At 42.6% G+C, this 14,379-nt stretch overlaps 1 protein-coding gene across 7 annotated transcripts in view; it reads right to left on the reverse strand.

Moving 5' to 3' along the window:
* Nucleotides 1-14,379, reverse strand: part of epha3 (eph receptor A3) — an 88,099-nt gene that overhangs the window by 66,269 nt on the left and 7,451 nt on the right. For 4 of the 7 annotated variants that reach the window (XM_031858614.1, XM_031858613.1, XM_031858618.1 and 1 more), the window contains exons 2-4: nt 13,738-13,802; nt 7,083-7,094; nt 5,569-6,229 (exon numbers count right to left, since the gene is read on the reverse strand). In XM_031858614.1, the coding sequence (XP_031714474.1) occupies nt 5,569-6,229; nt 7,083-7,094; nt 13,738-13,802 (738 nt within the window). The remainder of the gene's footprint in view (nt 1-5,568; nt 6,230-7,082; nt 7,095-13,737; nt 13,803-14,379) is intronic. The other 3 variants (XM_031858616.1, XM_031858615.1, XM_031858619.1) reach the window with 1 other exon arrangement.

Here is a 14,379-nt window from a genome sequence, read left to right on the forward strand (position 1 = left end):
TCTCTCTCTCTCTCTCTCTCTCTCTCTCTCTCTCTCTCTCTCTCTCTGCTCTTCTTTTACATTCAGCAAATGTTGTATGATGTAGTGTTAACATCATAATTCAAGATCTTTCTCACTGGAGCACTCAATCCAGGCCTTGTACTTTCTTCTAGACACTCCTCTCATTTTCAGCTCCAAAAAGGCAACACGCCAGGCAGTGCACAGCCAAAAGGCTGCAGCAGAGAAGGCCTCCACACTAAGCTAAACTGACAAGAGAGGAGAAGACTGATGCAATGGAACAGTAGTGTTAGAGCAGCATCTACAGTATAATACGTCATCCATACAAACACACACACACACAGAGGACGGCATGAACTGATGTGATTGCCTGGATTGGGCTTTGAAAATGTGTGTATGAGTAACACTGGTTCTCAACAACAACGATGGAGGCGCCCCTCAATAAGAAGCTGAACACCCAACAGGAACAATGGCTCAGAGAAACTCTGTGAACTGAATAAAGAAAGGCTACAATGCACACAGAGAAACAAATATACAGTAATTCTGCAAAAACATATTTGGAAACAAAAGAAGACGAGAAAAGAATACGTGATGCATATTACCCTGTTGCTGGATTAGAAATACTGTCATTGTAATTTAGGGGATGTGGTATTGTGTGTGAGTGTGTGTGTAGAACTGACATGTTCTTGTGGAGAGTCGGGCGGTTGTATAATGGCCAACACAAACAAACAGAGTTCTGCCAAGGGACCAGAGGAGAGCCAATCGCTCCATGAATTCACAGCACTCAGCCTCAACAGTCTGGCAGAACAAATATACAAAAAACACAGAACAAAAAACAATGTGGGTAATAAGAAGAATAACAAGGAACATTTAACAATAACCATCGGGATCCTACAGCGCTGCTGGATCTCTTCTGCCTGAATGGCTATTTGATCAAAAAATATGTGAAGCAGAAATCGAAGCCAACATATTTACCATTGAGTTGTATTTGTCTCAAGAAAGAACGCCATATATTTTGACACACACAATCATTTGAATCCCACCGTTCCATTCCTTAGAACAACAATGGGTATAACTGTAAAATTCATGGGATCAGAAATCTGATAGCTTCAGAGTCTTTTCTAATAAACAGTTAATCTAAGTCGCATTAAGGGATTTATGAACACTAGGGGGCAGAGAGACTCCAAAACAATCTTACAACAGCATCTTTAGCAAATAAAAGCAACACTAGCATATTTTTGGAGACCGCTGTCTCAGTACTTATTGAATTTAAGTTCATTATTTACTAGCATTGTAGCTCTAGTGTGGTCTGATCTCTCCTGAAAGTATGTGGGTTCCTTTGTGCAAGCTAAAGAGAAATGAAGTTTCCTCACCAGCTGTACTGGATTTCCACCATTTTGCCTCGACCCAAAACAATCAGATGCAATAAAGATAGAAACTCAGTCCCAGCTACACCAATAACATCACAGCAAGTCATGCGACTCGTTGAAGCTGAATACAGCTTTGATGCTGAATAATTCTGGTCCAGTCAGGTCTGGTCCAGTCAGGTTTGCGTTGCAAAGCCAATGGAAGATGTATAATGTGTCTGCTTGAAAGGAAAGCATGTCTGTGCATGAGGACAGCAGCTAAATCACTTAAGCTAGAGAGTGAAGAGTGATATAAAACATTCGACATGAGATGGACGGTGGGCTTTGAACCGACGGCCAAGACCATCAGCCACAGGGGTGAGCGGAGAGAGAGAGAGAGAGAGAGAGAAAGGAAAGAAGGAAAGGAAGTAAACAAGGAGAGAAAGGCCTTGCTATTTGTCATAAAAAATAAATAATTTCAGAACATGTATCATTAGTGCAAAATGGTCTCCTAGGAATCAAAGAAATCTTTACTTTATAGTGCCTTGAAACTTGGCAAAATAACATGTTCTTCGACTTATAATAAGAGATGGTAAGTATTCCATCTAAAACCAGCAACTCAGACTCATGTCCCTGTGTCTGTGTATATGGATTTGCTGTATATGTGAAATTATAATAAGCATTATGGTGCTGGCAAGTTTGGGGATTGTGTGTCTTGATAAATCCAGTAAGAATGTAAACCTGGGTCTCTACGCAGCATACAGCAGAACAGCTGCGTGCATTTGCAACACACACTCACACACACTCAAACTCGACAGACAGACATCCGTTTGCTGTTTTAGGATCAAATTAGGGTTGCAGGAATTTCACACTGATGGTAGATAGGAGTTAGTTCACCTGCTCCGGTCTGTTCTAATGACAGATGAAAGACTGACTTAGCGAGATTAAATCTGGCCTCACATTCTCTATGGAAAGGCCGAAGCCCGCTCACAAAACACACAGTAATCCAGACGATGACTGACGCGTCCATTCACCTCGTACAGTCTGAAAAAACGTCATATCCACTCACGGAGTTTCACCCTGACAAAAGATCTGATGACATCTGCTCTAATAAGGATGATGAAATATCAAAATATGCTCACAGCAATACACACTGAATCCTGTGAAATATGTATGCGCAGCCATCAGCCACACACACACGCATACATGCACACACACTCTCATAACGGCAGCTCGCACACAGTGTCCCATTGCCAAAGCCAGACAGAATGTGTGTGTTCTTTTGAAGGCGCCACTGAAAAAACACCCTTGCTTTCACAACCATTTCTGGCTATTCACACACACACACACACACACACACACACACACACACACAGCCAGCAAGATAATGACAGTCTAATACTAGAGTGTATTCTATTAAAGCCCTTAAACACACTTCGGAGTCTGCGTAAACAAAGGCAACTGCTCTCCTCCTCTCTCTCGCTTCCTCTCTCACTCATTGACACACACACACACACACACATACACTCACTCATAGAGCAGAGACATAGGTAAACAGAAGATGCTGCTACGAGGCGTTCGGTCAAAGAAAACAAAGCATGAAATATTCAGTGAAGGTGCTCTATCCATATCTGATTTGGAACAGTCAGAGCCAACAACACCCAATCCAAACTCTGGGTCTTAAATCTACTCAGCTGCTGTCACCTGACAGCCTGCGTGTTTACAGTAATTACTAGATTATTCATGTTGTGGTCTTAGCTGAATTTCCTTTTCCTTTCCCACTGTAAATATGTTTTCATCGTTCTTGCTATCTCTCTGTACGGTGACCTAACCCGCATGCACTCATCTATCTGTTAACACAGAGGGCCTGGAGAGCGAGCAGTGCGCTGGGGCCCCTGACGGCTGCACGCGGGGGCTGTGGGGGCCTGTTGGTGCAGCTGTCCCACTCCAGGGTAACATAAGACCTTATTAGAGTCCATTAGACCTCTCTGAAACTAATAAGAGATTGTCAAATACATCCAAACATTCACACAATTCACAGAGAGACAGGAAGTAAAAGGAGGGTGATACGAAGGGGGACAGGGGTCTGCCATTTGTCTACATATTATCCTATTCTTATATCTACATTTTTTGTCCTTTTCAAATTTCAGCGCGAAGGCTAAACTGGTGGATTAAAGGTGCAAACATTTTGTATGAAATGCTATAGCAAGATTTTCCCTTTAAGTTATCAATATCAATTGGATAAAGATTTTCAAATGGCCTGTAGACATGGGAAATTTCCAATTAAGAGCTATTCTAATGACTTTTACGGTGTTCAACACCTCTATATTAAGGAGAAAATAAGGCTGAAAAGTAAATGGCACAGATTTGATGTTTACATTTTGCACATCTAAGGTTCTTATCCGACAGCTGCAACAAAGTTCCTCCTCGCATCTGGACAGTGAGACCGGCTCGTCTGCAGTCAACAACCCCAGAAAAAGCGCTTCCCTTGGCCCTGACAGCAGGGGCTTGACCTGGGAGACTGCCTTTGATCTTTAATTAACACTGGGCATGGCCCTGGAGAGGACAGAGTTGATGAACATAGGAGCATTTAGGGCCAGCTACAGAACTAAGAGAACGAAAGACAAACTGCTTTTTTTCCTCCAACTTCATACTCTTTTTGAACTTTAAACCCATTGTGGAACAGCTGCAGTGCAGCGCATGAAGAAAGTGGCTGCTTCCAAATAGATGCTGCATCTGGCTTCCAGAGTGAGGAGCTCGCACAAACTGAGAAAAGAGGAGCACACAAAGAGAAGGTGGGGATTCATGGCAATATACATATCCATTTCATATCCATGAACAAAATATACAGACGGATATCAGTGGAGGATGACGTAAGTAAGTATTTCCCACTTCTATTGTAATTGTACATTAGGTACTGTGGTATTTAAATAGATCATGTGCTTTCACATTTGAATCAAATGCAAAACATCTTGCTGCAGAGTAACACTGATGAAGTACTGCAACTGTAATTGAAGAAAGCTGTTACACTGGCCGCAGAAGCCACATTCAGGAAATACAATTTTGCTAAGTTATCTAGTTATGTTATGTCTGTGTTCATGAACCCCTTTATAAAGATAAAGCCAAAATAAACATACTTTTGGGAGACTTATTATAACCCATTACACAGTGAGTTTTAATCACACTGGGATGTTATGTGGTATGATGAAAGGCCCATTGTGACACTTAACCTTTGAACCCACTGGTTGCTTTATCTCAAAGGGATATTTATGTAATATCTAAGTAGTGGAGGTGCATTAAGTGAAATTAAGAGGAACAAGGAAAGTCGAAGAACAAGTATACAAGCAATAAAAAGGTTCTCTGGGAAACAGCCCTATCTGTTGGTAGAACCCTCAGGTAATGAGTGTTTCACAGAGAAGTCTGTTCTCTAGCACCAAGAGCCAAAAAAAATCTTCAGTAACTTCTATCACTGAGACAATTTGATTCTTTCCAATACCCAACTGGCTACAACTCAAAATAAATATCGCTGAAAAGCATGTGTGATGATGATGTCGCAGACGGTTTGAAAATGAAAGGCAAAGCCAGGCAACCAGATGTAATATACTTTTTGGCTTTTGCAACCACCTCCAAGGCGACAACAGACTTTGGGGTGAGATCGAGTATCTCCAGGCTCCAATGTCTACCCATTCATGACTCCACCAACACCCACAACCATCGCCGCAGCTATTCTATTGTTCACCATCCACTCCAGCCCACTCCTTTCTTCTGGGTTATCAGTCCCATCCCTGGTACTCTGGTTAAGATCTTCCCATAGCTAATGATGTGTCACACAGAAGATTGCTATTGAACTAATGCACGCTGCACCATGTAGCTCAAAGACCTGGATAACGCATCACACACGCATGGAAAAGCACACGAACAACTGTCCAGCGACACTGTCGGATTCTTTTGAAGGTATCCCATATACAGAGTGCACACACACACACACACACACACACACACACACGGGTATACACAAAAGTTGGGAACCAGACATTAAAAGTTCTGGGCTGACAGATATTAAGTGTGACGGTCTTCTCATCAGACACTTTGCAGCCTTGGGAAACTTTGCATTGTATCACACAGTAATTTAAACAAGGACAGAAAAAAGGACAACTAAAGGGAGTATGCGAGAACTGAGGAGTAAAACACATGAAGAAAAATGAAAAAAAAGAAGCTGTCTTACTTTGGCAGGTCTTGCTTCTCTCCTCGTACCCTGGGTTACATAGACACTTCCCAATAGGTACGAGCCACTCCCCCTCTGTGCTGCAGTACATTCGCGGAGGCTCCTCCTCTTTGGAGTGATTGACACATGAGCCTTTGACCTCCACCAGTGACTGGGAGTCCATGGGCACCGTATCAGGGAAAGACGCCAGATTCCTCACAGTGTGAGGGCACTTCTTAAAGTAAACCCTCACTGAAACTAAAGCTACGCAGGCGCCCACGTCCTGGAATGCCAGGTAGAAGCCCTTCTTGGTCATGGGACCCACCTCGCGCACCTCAGTGTTAAGCTTGAGAATGCGATCTCCGAGGTCCATTTGGGTGAAACTTTCATCAGCGGCGATAGTGTCAATCTTAGTATACAGGTGTTCTCTGAAGTGGCTTCCCTGGTCGTCGTCTGTCTCCTGGTACAGGAGGTTGAAGGTCTCCTTGCAGGTGCCCAAGACCAGCGGGATGGAGTTGCAGTCCCTCAGGGTGAACTTCAGCTCCACGTAGATCTTCTGGGCCGACTGGCGAGGGATCCAGTTGGTGCGCAGCCAGTTGTTCTGGCTGTACTCCATCACGTTGCAGACCTGGAAGGTCCTGATGGGAGTGTAGTGCTCATCCACCCCACTGATCTCCTCCCACTGAAAAAGATGGAGAGGAGAAGAGGTGGAAGAGAGAAGCAGCGGTAGAGAAGAAGGAGCAACAAACAAGAGAGAGAGAATCACATGCAAGAGAAAAAAGGGGGAATATTTAAGGTTAAAAGAAGAGGAGGGGTGGTGGAGGAAGCAGATAAGGAAAGGTAAAATGAAGAAAGTTATGAAAAAGATAAAGTAAAAAAGATGTGAAGATAAGAGGAAGAATAAGGGAGACAGAGAGCAAGTAGAGGAAAAATAGGGTTTGCAAAACATTGGAGGAAAGTTGAAGAGGACGGGGTAGGAAAGAGGGAATTTGGAGCAGATTTGGAGCAGAGAAGTAAGAGGATAGAGGGAAGGAGGGGTAGGTAGCAGAGAGAAAAAAAAGTTATCTCCACCCTGTAAGCATTTGCAGATTAATTATTTAGATTCAGATTCACTCTTGCTGAATACTAAGCATCTAATAAACACTTAAGGGTGAAAAATCACACTACCAGATCTCTTGTAAATTACTAAAATTAATTAAAAGCAAACTTGCTGCCTGAGCCAAATTTCCAGAGCACTGTGAAAATACCTCTGAGAAAAACCATGAAGTGTGATTTCCTGTCTCAAAATAAATACATTTGTGTGAAGCTGCTTTAATTGTTGTTAAATATTAGCAAAATCCGATAGTGTTTCTTTCCACCCTTTTACTAACATGTTTTTTTTTTCTCTACAAATGAGGACTTTCAAGCTGCTGGTTATTTGCATCACAGAGCTACGGTTACTGAAGGAAACGTGCTGAATCCACTATGAAACAAAAAGAAGCTACGAAGTACAGACAGATGTGAGTGTATACCAGGGACGTTCGTGTCTATCTTACATTTTCCCTCCACTGGGAGAAAGCAATGAGAGGAGAGGAGAAAAAGAAAGCGGGGTCATTCCTTTTGAATTCAACACAGCGGGAAGACTCATTGATCATGCGCTTTGGCTTCGCTGTCCAGGCCAATCAACACTGAATCGGAGCGATGATGAATGGGCAAACACCTGAAACACTGGGCTCATTGTGGTTAAAATGACAGTCATTAGAACGAATGGGCCTAAATGTGTAAATTGATGCTTTTTCAACTTTTTTCAATGGATGTATGCCTGAATGAGCAGTGCTTTCTTCAGAGAGTGAGTGAGAGAGAGAGAGAGAGAGAGAGAGAGAGAGAGAGAGAGAGAGAGAGACGCTTTCTGGGTAAGTGGAAACTGAATTATCGCTCCTTTCACACAAGCATTACTGGACACATAAACCCACACACACACATATACATTCACATAAGGCTCATGTGAAGTGTTTAAAGTCCCGTAGCAGGCGGACACAGCAGGTGCTTTCAGCCTGAACACAGGAATTAATGACGAGCTAAGAAAGTCGAGGTTCTCTATTACATGGTTTGGTGTGCGGCATATCTATGAGTGGTTGGTGGTCAAGGAGCTCTTAGGCTGAAGGGTGGCCACTTGCTTTTCATCTCAGAGTAAAGTTAATGAAACACCCCTGAGAGAGAGAAAGAGAGAGAGAGAGAGAGAGAGAGAGAGAGAGAGAGAGAGAGAGAGAGAGAGAATAATGAAGGGAAAGGTAGAGAAAGTAAAAAGATAGAGCTGAAAATAAGCAATAGGAAGAGGGAGGGAGAGATAGAGTGAGAGGAAACTTGAGGGGATAGATTCCATTGGTGTTTAGTCTCCCCCGTCATGCTTTCCTTGGTGTCACCTCATCCATCTTAGTGCAGTCCAAGCTCTCTATATATCTAACAATAACAGGCAAAGTAGACATTACTGAGTGGGGCTAAATATTAAGAGGGGAAGCTAAACTTAACACTTCGCCTCACTTTGCTCTCGAGTTTAACAGATTGACTTCAAATATATGTAGAAATAATGATGTGATGACATGCAACAAAGATTTGATGAGAGACAAAACAGAAGGCAGAGGGAAGACAAGAGCTGCCGCTATGATTAGTGACTATGTTGACATTATGTTTGATAAGACAATGTACTTACATGAAAGTAATGCAAACAAAGCATCCTAATCTGCTTCGGCTTTATATAAATACATACTTTCTGCCAGAGTTCAACAATGTCTTTCTGCTAGGATTCAAAGCAGCCAAACTGAGAATCAAACTTGTTTGTGCAGATGTGATGCTTCACTTCTGTTGGTTAAAAATATTACCTGCTAGAAATACTCAATATAGAAATAAGACAGATTTAAATTATCCACAAATACAGGGAAAAAAGCCATGTGTCTAATGAAGGTGTTCATAATCACAACTCTGTCTCCGAGAAATTGCATTTATACTAATTAAATGTAATTTCTGGAAGACAGGGTTGTTTGTACATCTTTGCCTCTCTGACCATTCTATTCTATTCTATAAGATTACAAGTTGTTGCTTATAGTTTCAACACAGTGGCAAACCACAACATGGCCATGTAAAAAAATGTAAAACATTCAATGTTATAGCTGAAAAAGAATGCAGTTTATTTTCCAATATATGAGCACACAGCATGTGCAGTATTGGAGGACTGGCTCTGTGCCTTTCTCTCTACCTCTATGTGATAAGCTAAGAGGATGGGGCAAATGTAAATTGAGCAGAATTAAGTACATACTCTGGATTGCAGCTATCTCACCATCTCATCTGATTCAAGAGCTTCTCCACTTATTGTGAATATTATTGCTGCATTTCATTGTGCCACATTTGATTTTCCGTTACCCTGAAAAGTAAGCTACTCTCGCAAAAATTGGTTTTTCTAACGGAACAAGTGGCCTGAGGGTGGAGGTCACAATGTTTGTGCAGTACTGTACATATGCCTGTATCGAGTATTGTATTGAGCTAGCAAGTGTGTGTGTTGTGAACATGAACTTTGTTCCACTCGCTTCTCTCTCTCGCTGCATTTGTGTTTCTGCATGTGTGTGTGTGTGTGTGTGTGTGCATAATTCTCAGTCTTTGTAAACAGATGTCTGTGAGAGCTGCAGGATTTACGTCTTATCCCCTTTATGTACTTTCATGTCCACCAATATGATGCAAACTGGGCTAAATCTAAAGTGACTGCAAGTGATTGCTCTCTGCTTTAAAGCTGTCTTTGGGAGGGGTCTGAAGTTTGCCCAAAATCAAACCCAGGTGTGTCTATGCGTCTGTACGTATGCGTGCATGCGTTTCTTAGCGGCGCTATATCCTATTCCAGAATAGATGACTTGACTTGAGCAAGTCTCTGCCAAAATAAATGAGACCTCCGCTATGATGTGAGGATTTCACTCTGAAGAATAGCGTCTCTGACATGTAGGTATCCTCTTCCCCATTCCCAAGCTTTACATCATGAGAATGAACAACCTTGGATCACATCGCTTGGTTTGTTAGCAAAGGGTTGTTTTCTGTCCTTCAGCTGACAAGGAGGAAGAGGGAGTGAGGAAATAAATATAGAGTGTCTCCATAGTTCTCTCCATAATTATCCAGATCCAGAAAAGCATTAGTTAGGAGAGTACTCACTTGTACACAAAGCACCCAGCATGAAGAAACAACCAGCAACAGACACGAGAGTTAAAGAACGTTGGTCAATTCGACAAAATTGTACGACTACGTCTCGCCCCCAGAGGCAACTCCCACTGTGAATGTGTGGAACTGTTTGTGTCAACCAGGATAAATAAAGGTCCTGTAAAGTGAGCAGCCACCTCCTTGTTTCTCTCCAGGGGGGCATACCCCCCCCTCCCTGCCCTCTAATTGATATATAACAACACTAGCACCCTACACCAGTCCTCGTGACCTTTGACTCCTACCCCTGATGGTCAGTCGGGGCACAGTTTGGTGTGATCTCGCCCCTGGTTGGTCTGATCTGTGCTGTAGGTAGGTGAAGCAGCTAAAGGAACAGTAAAATGGAGTGTGGTAACTTGATCTGCTCTTGACATTACAACTACGGCAACAGGCACGTCTCAAAGTCACCCAGTCAGCACGCCAGTTCGCCCACTTCAAAGAAACGCAGGTCAATGGGAGTTTATGGACCAGTATAGGGTAACAATGCATTAATACCAAGAAGGAAGACTGTGATGGCCATTTATAATACAAAAAAAAAAAATCATTGGAAGAAGCAGAGTTCAGGTAAAGTGTATCTACGACTCTCTATTATACTGCTACAGCTGCAGAGGGTAAATCTTAAAACTGAAGCTCCACAACAAGTGCAGAGCTCTTGGGCTCCATAGAGGCCAGTGGGGTCACAGACACAACAACTGCAGCATATCAGTCAGAGGACATTTCATCAGCCGGTCTGAAGGGAAACCTGAACACACGCGTCATACACTCTCCTCTTCATGTTTGTGAACAGCTCCGAGCCTCGCCTTACTAATCCTTGTTCATACTTTGCTCGAGGACACACCAGCAACAATTGCTGAAAGAAGCTGGAAATAATTACCACATCTGCAAAAGATTCATAGTATTTTGTTAGTTTGATGTTTTTTTGTGCTTTTTATTTATGCTGAGTTCCAAAATGTCTTTTGTTGTTGTGGGGAATATTAACGCATTTCGTGTACCAACGGGTGGATTTGATATCATTTTGAATATGTTGTCGTGCTGTTTACTTGTAACTACTGACACAATTCTATACTTCATCCTCTTCCTCTTCCTCCTCTCTGGTCCCCTGCCCTCACTGCTAATCTCCGTTTGTGAATGGGCTGTCCTCTTTACTCTCTCTCTCTCTCTCTCTTTCTGGGGGGCAGGGGGAGCGTTTTATGCTGGTCAGGCTGATTTTGCAGATGGGGTGGCAGTAGCAGTGCATGGGGGGCTTTAAGAGCTCTTGGGTGACTAAAGAAGTTGAAACAGCAGTATGACAGTATGTGAGCTGGCTGACTGAAGGGGTGAACCTAGTCCGAAATATAAAAAGCCATGCCATTATACTGTGCATTCCCCCGTCCTCTTCCAGACCTGAGAATTGAGAATGTGAGATGTGAATGAGTCCGTGTGAGTTAAATATGTCTCATTATTCCTGACAGCATAATGCAGAGCTCACACACTGTGACTGCTGGCTTTTTTTCTATATACGTATGTCAAGCATTTTTATTGCAATACAAAAGCTCAGTCAATGCCATTGTTAGTAGCTTTTTAACCACTCACACAGTCCTGCAGAGTATGAGCCTAAACATGTAAAAACATGTCACTGTGCATGCAACACGCTTTCTATTTTTTTTTGTTATAGTTCATCTTTATTTATTGGATACTGATGTCCCCATGAGGAACCATGTGCTGTGTAAAATCTGACATAAACTTGTTCTTATTCAAGCAAAACATATTTTAACATTTCAACATTTCACTTTAACAAATCAAACTGCACATTGTAACTAAAAGGAGCTAAGCAAAAACATCAATGCCGTTGTATCCCCTGCTGGTTCCTATGAAAAATGGACTTTACTTTGAATGTGCCCATTATTTCTATTTTGTACGCACAGCCAGTGTCTGGGGTGTTTGTTGCTGAAGAATGCTTTCAAAGCACACAAGAATGTAATCTTTAACACTCTTTAGTCTTATGAAGGGCTAAGCCCCCTGGACACTGCTCCGCAATCAGCCTGCCTCCCAGACAGATAACAGTATATCTGGATCACACGCACTCCAAAAACACACACACACACACACACACTTGTCAGTCTAGCCGGTGGCTCTGGAGTGAACATCCTGGGGAGGCTAAGCTCTTAATTTGTTCTGACCGGAGCACGGTGTGTCTCGGTAGGCCAATAGCCATGGCCTCTCCATCAATGTGAGTGTTTGTGTGTGTGTGTGTGTGTGTGTGTGTGTGTGTGTGTGTGTGTGTGTGCGTGTGTGTGTGCGTGTGTGCGAGGGCTCAGTGCCACTGCCACATTATGAGAAATCATTTGTGAACAGCAGTCTCCCAGGGCAGGCTGCTTATCAGAGCGCAGTCAGTGGATGACGTGAGTAATTACAGATGATTCACCTTGAGGACTTGATCATCAGCAATATCTCTCTCTCTCTCCCTGTCTCTCTCTCACCCTTTCCTGTCCTCCCCTCTCTCCTCTTCTCTCTCTTTCTTCCTCCCTTCCCTTTGTATCTCTCTGTCTCTCTCCCTCTATTTGATCCTCTCCTATACCCTCGTTTTTTCTCTCTGGAGACATTCTCATTTAAGAATGACATTGGGTTCCAGTCCTGCAGCATTTTTATGAACCGTAAAACCACACGCTTTTCGTCTGAACTCGTTCAAAGCAAATAACGTGAAATAAAGCAGAGCTCGCTGCGCACACTGCATATCCTCTGTCACACACTCCAACGTCCCGTGCTGGATCAGATCTCCGATATCGGTAAGCATTTTCCTACACTCTAATAACTTCTATCAGCACAACATCACTCTATCCCTTGACATGGTCACGCAATTGTTCTGAAGCCTGTCGTTCAACATCATGAAGAAACTGAAACTGTTTTTTAAGGTGCCAGCAGTGTATATGGCCGAGGGAAACAAGGTTTGGCAGCTCCACGGAACAAATGACTGGATTACCTTAAGCCACTGCCAAGGAGTAATTCCAACACTTAATAAAGAAAAAACGAGGAAGTGTGTGTGCGTGCGTATGTGTGTGTGTGTGTCATTGGGCCAGCCCCGAGGCACAGTAGTCTAACTAGCTACACAAATAAACACTAAGCGGGAGCCCACTGGAGGGACTTTGGTAGCAGAGAGAGGCTGATAGATGAGGCTGCTGAGAATTTATTTATTTTTTTTCCCAAAAGTATGGAACTGAAAGCTGTACGGTTCCCACGTGTAATCATATTGTTTTGTTGTGGGAGAAAAAAGTTATAGAATTTCGGAAAAAATAACCAAATAATTTAAAATGTTTGCTATATTGTGGTTGAAAGTAACACAACAAAGCCCAAATCCAGAAGTGAGAACTTTGATTAGGAATTTCAGAGTTTCCTTTTTTGTATTTATTGAGGGATAACACTCACAGATTTTTAAAATGTGTGTTAAGGGACTAGGAACAGTATTAAAGCATGTGTGACAGACAGAATGGGTTGGTGCGTGTTTTCAATTGAGAACAAATGGATTAACAAGTGAAATCTTCACAATGGAATTACGATGTTAACATGCAGTAAAATGTTGTTGATGTAATATTTACTAAAAAAGGGGCTTATCGGCTATCTCGTGTGGATGCCTTAGTGTCTAAAACCTAAAATCCTTTAATGCCTTAATCTTTCTTTAAACACATGCACACACAAATACACAAAAACACCCACACAGTACATTTTCCCATAAGCATCTTGACCATATGGCAAGCTCCGAATGCTTAACCTTTAACCCGAGAGACGAAGAATGGGCAGAAAAACGTCTAAAGAGAAGTGGGTTAATCTGCACTTGGCTCATTGGGTCAACATGGCATAGTGAGAACCACAGGAGTTTGAAAATCCTGATTTCATGTGGTGTGGGGTTCAATCCAACACACAGTTCATGTTGATGGATCTGCCCCCCAAATGTAAGCATATGGAGACATGATGTAGGTAAATGTAGAGATAGAGGATACTCACCCCATGCGTTGGGTAGGAAATCCATCCTAACTCCCCTTGGCTTGCTTTAGAGTCTAACAGGTTGACTGTGGTGAGGAAGAGAAAGAGAGAGGGAAAACAAAGAGAACATATGAGTGTCTAGTCCTTGTTAGCCCCAATTAGCCTTCATATAATCCCACAGGAGGGATCACCAACCTCCAGCACTGATCATGACTTTATTTACTCAGCTGCCACACACACACAGACACACACACACACACACACACACACACACACACACACATATCCTACGCTGACCAACAGAGAGAGTCGGCTTTCTTGTCTCGCTGTGTAAAGCATCAAAGCAGAAGTTGGCCGGGCAAAACTGGCAACAACACAGATATCCTGAGGAGATATTGAACTGTAATAGATACAACATAACAAAACACAACAGGTCTCACGCTTTTGACCCATAACCCCCGTTCTACTTAGCCACACACAGACACACACACACACACACACGGTGATTGGAAGTAAAACTGCATCAAATCTAAATGCTGATGCAATCCGCATTTAGATTTAGAGTTTCAGAGGTGGTCAGAAATGCAATTGGCCTCAGTGAATATAATATAATATAATATAATACATTATTGTATTTTTTGTGTGTACTGCCAATAATGTATT

The sequence above is a fragment of the Anarrhichthys ocellatus genome, unplaced genomic scaffold (assembly GCF_004355925.1).
Source record: "Anarrhichthys ocellatus isolate YVR2014 unplaced genomic scaffold, GSC_Weel_1.0 scaffold20, whole genome shotgun sequence".
Taxonomy (NCBI): domain Eukaryota; kingdom Metazoa; phylum Chordata; class Actinopteri; order Perciformes; family Anarhichadidae; genus Anarrhichthys; species Anarrhichthys ocellatus.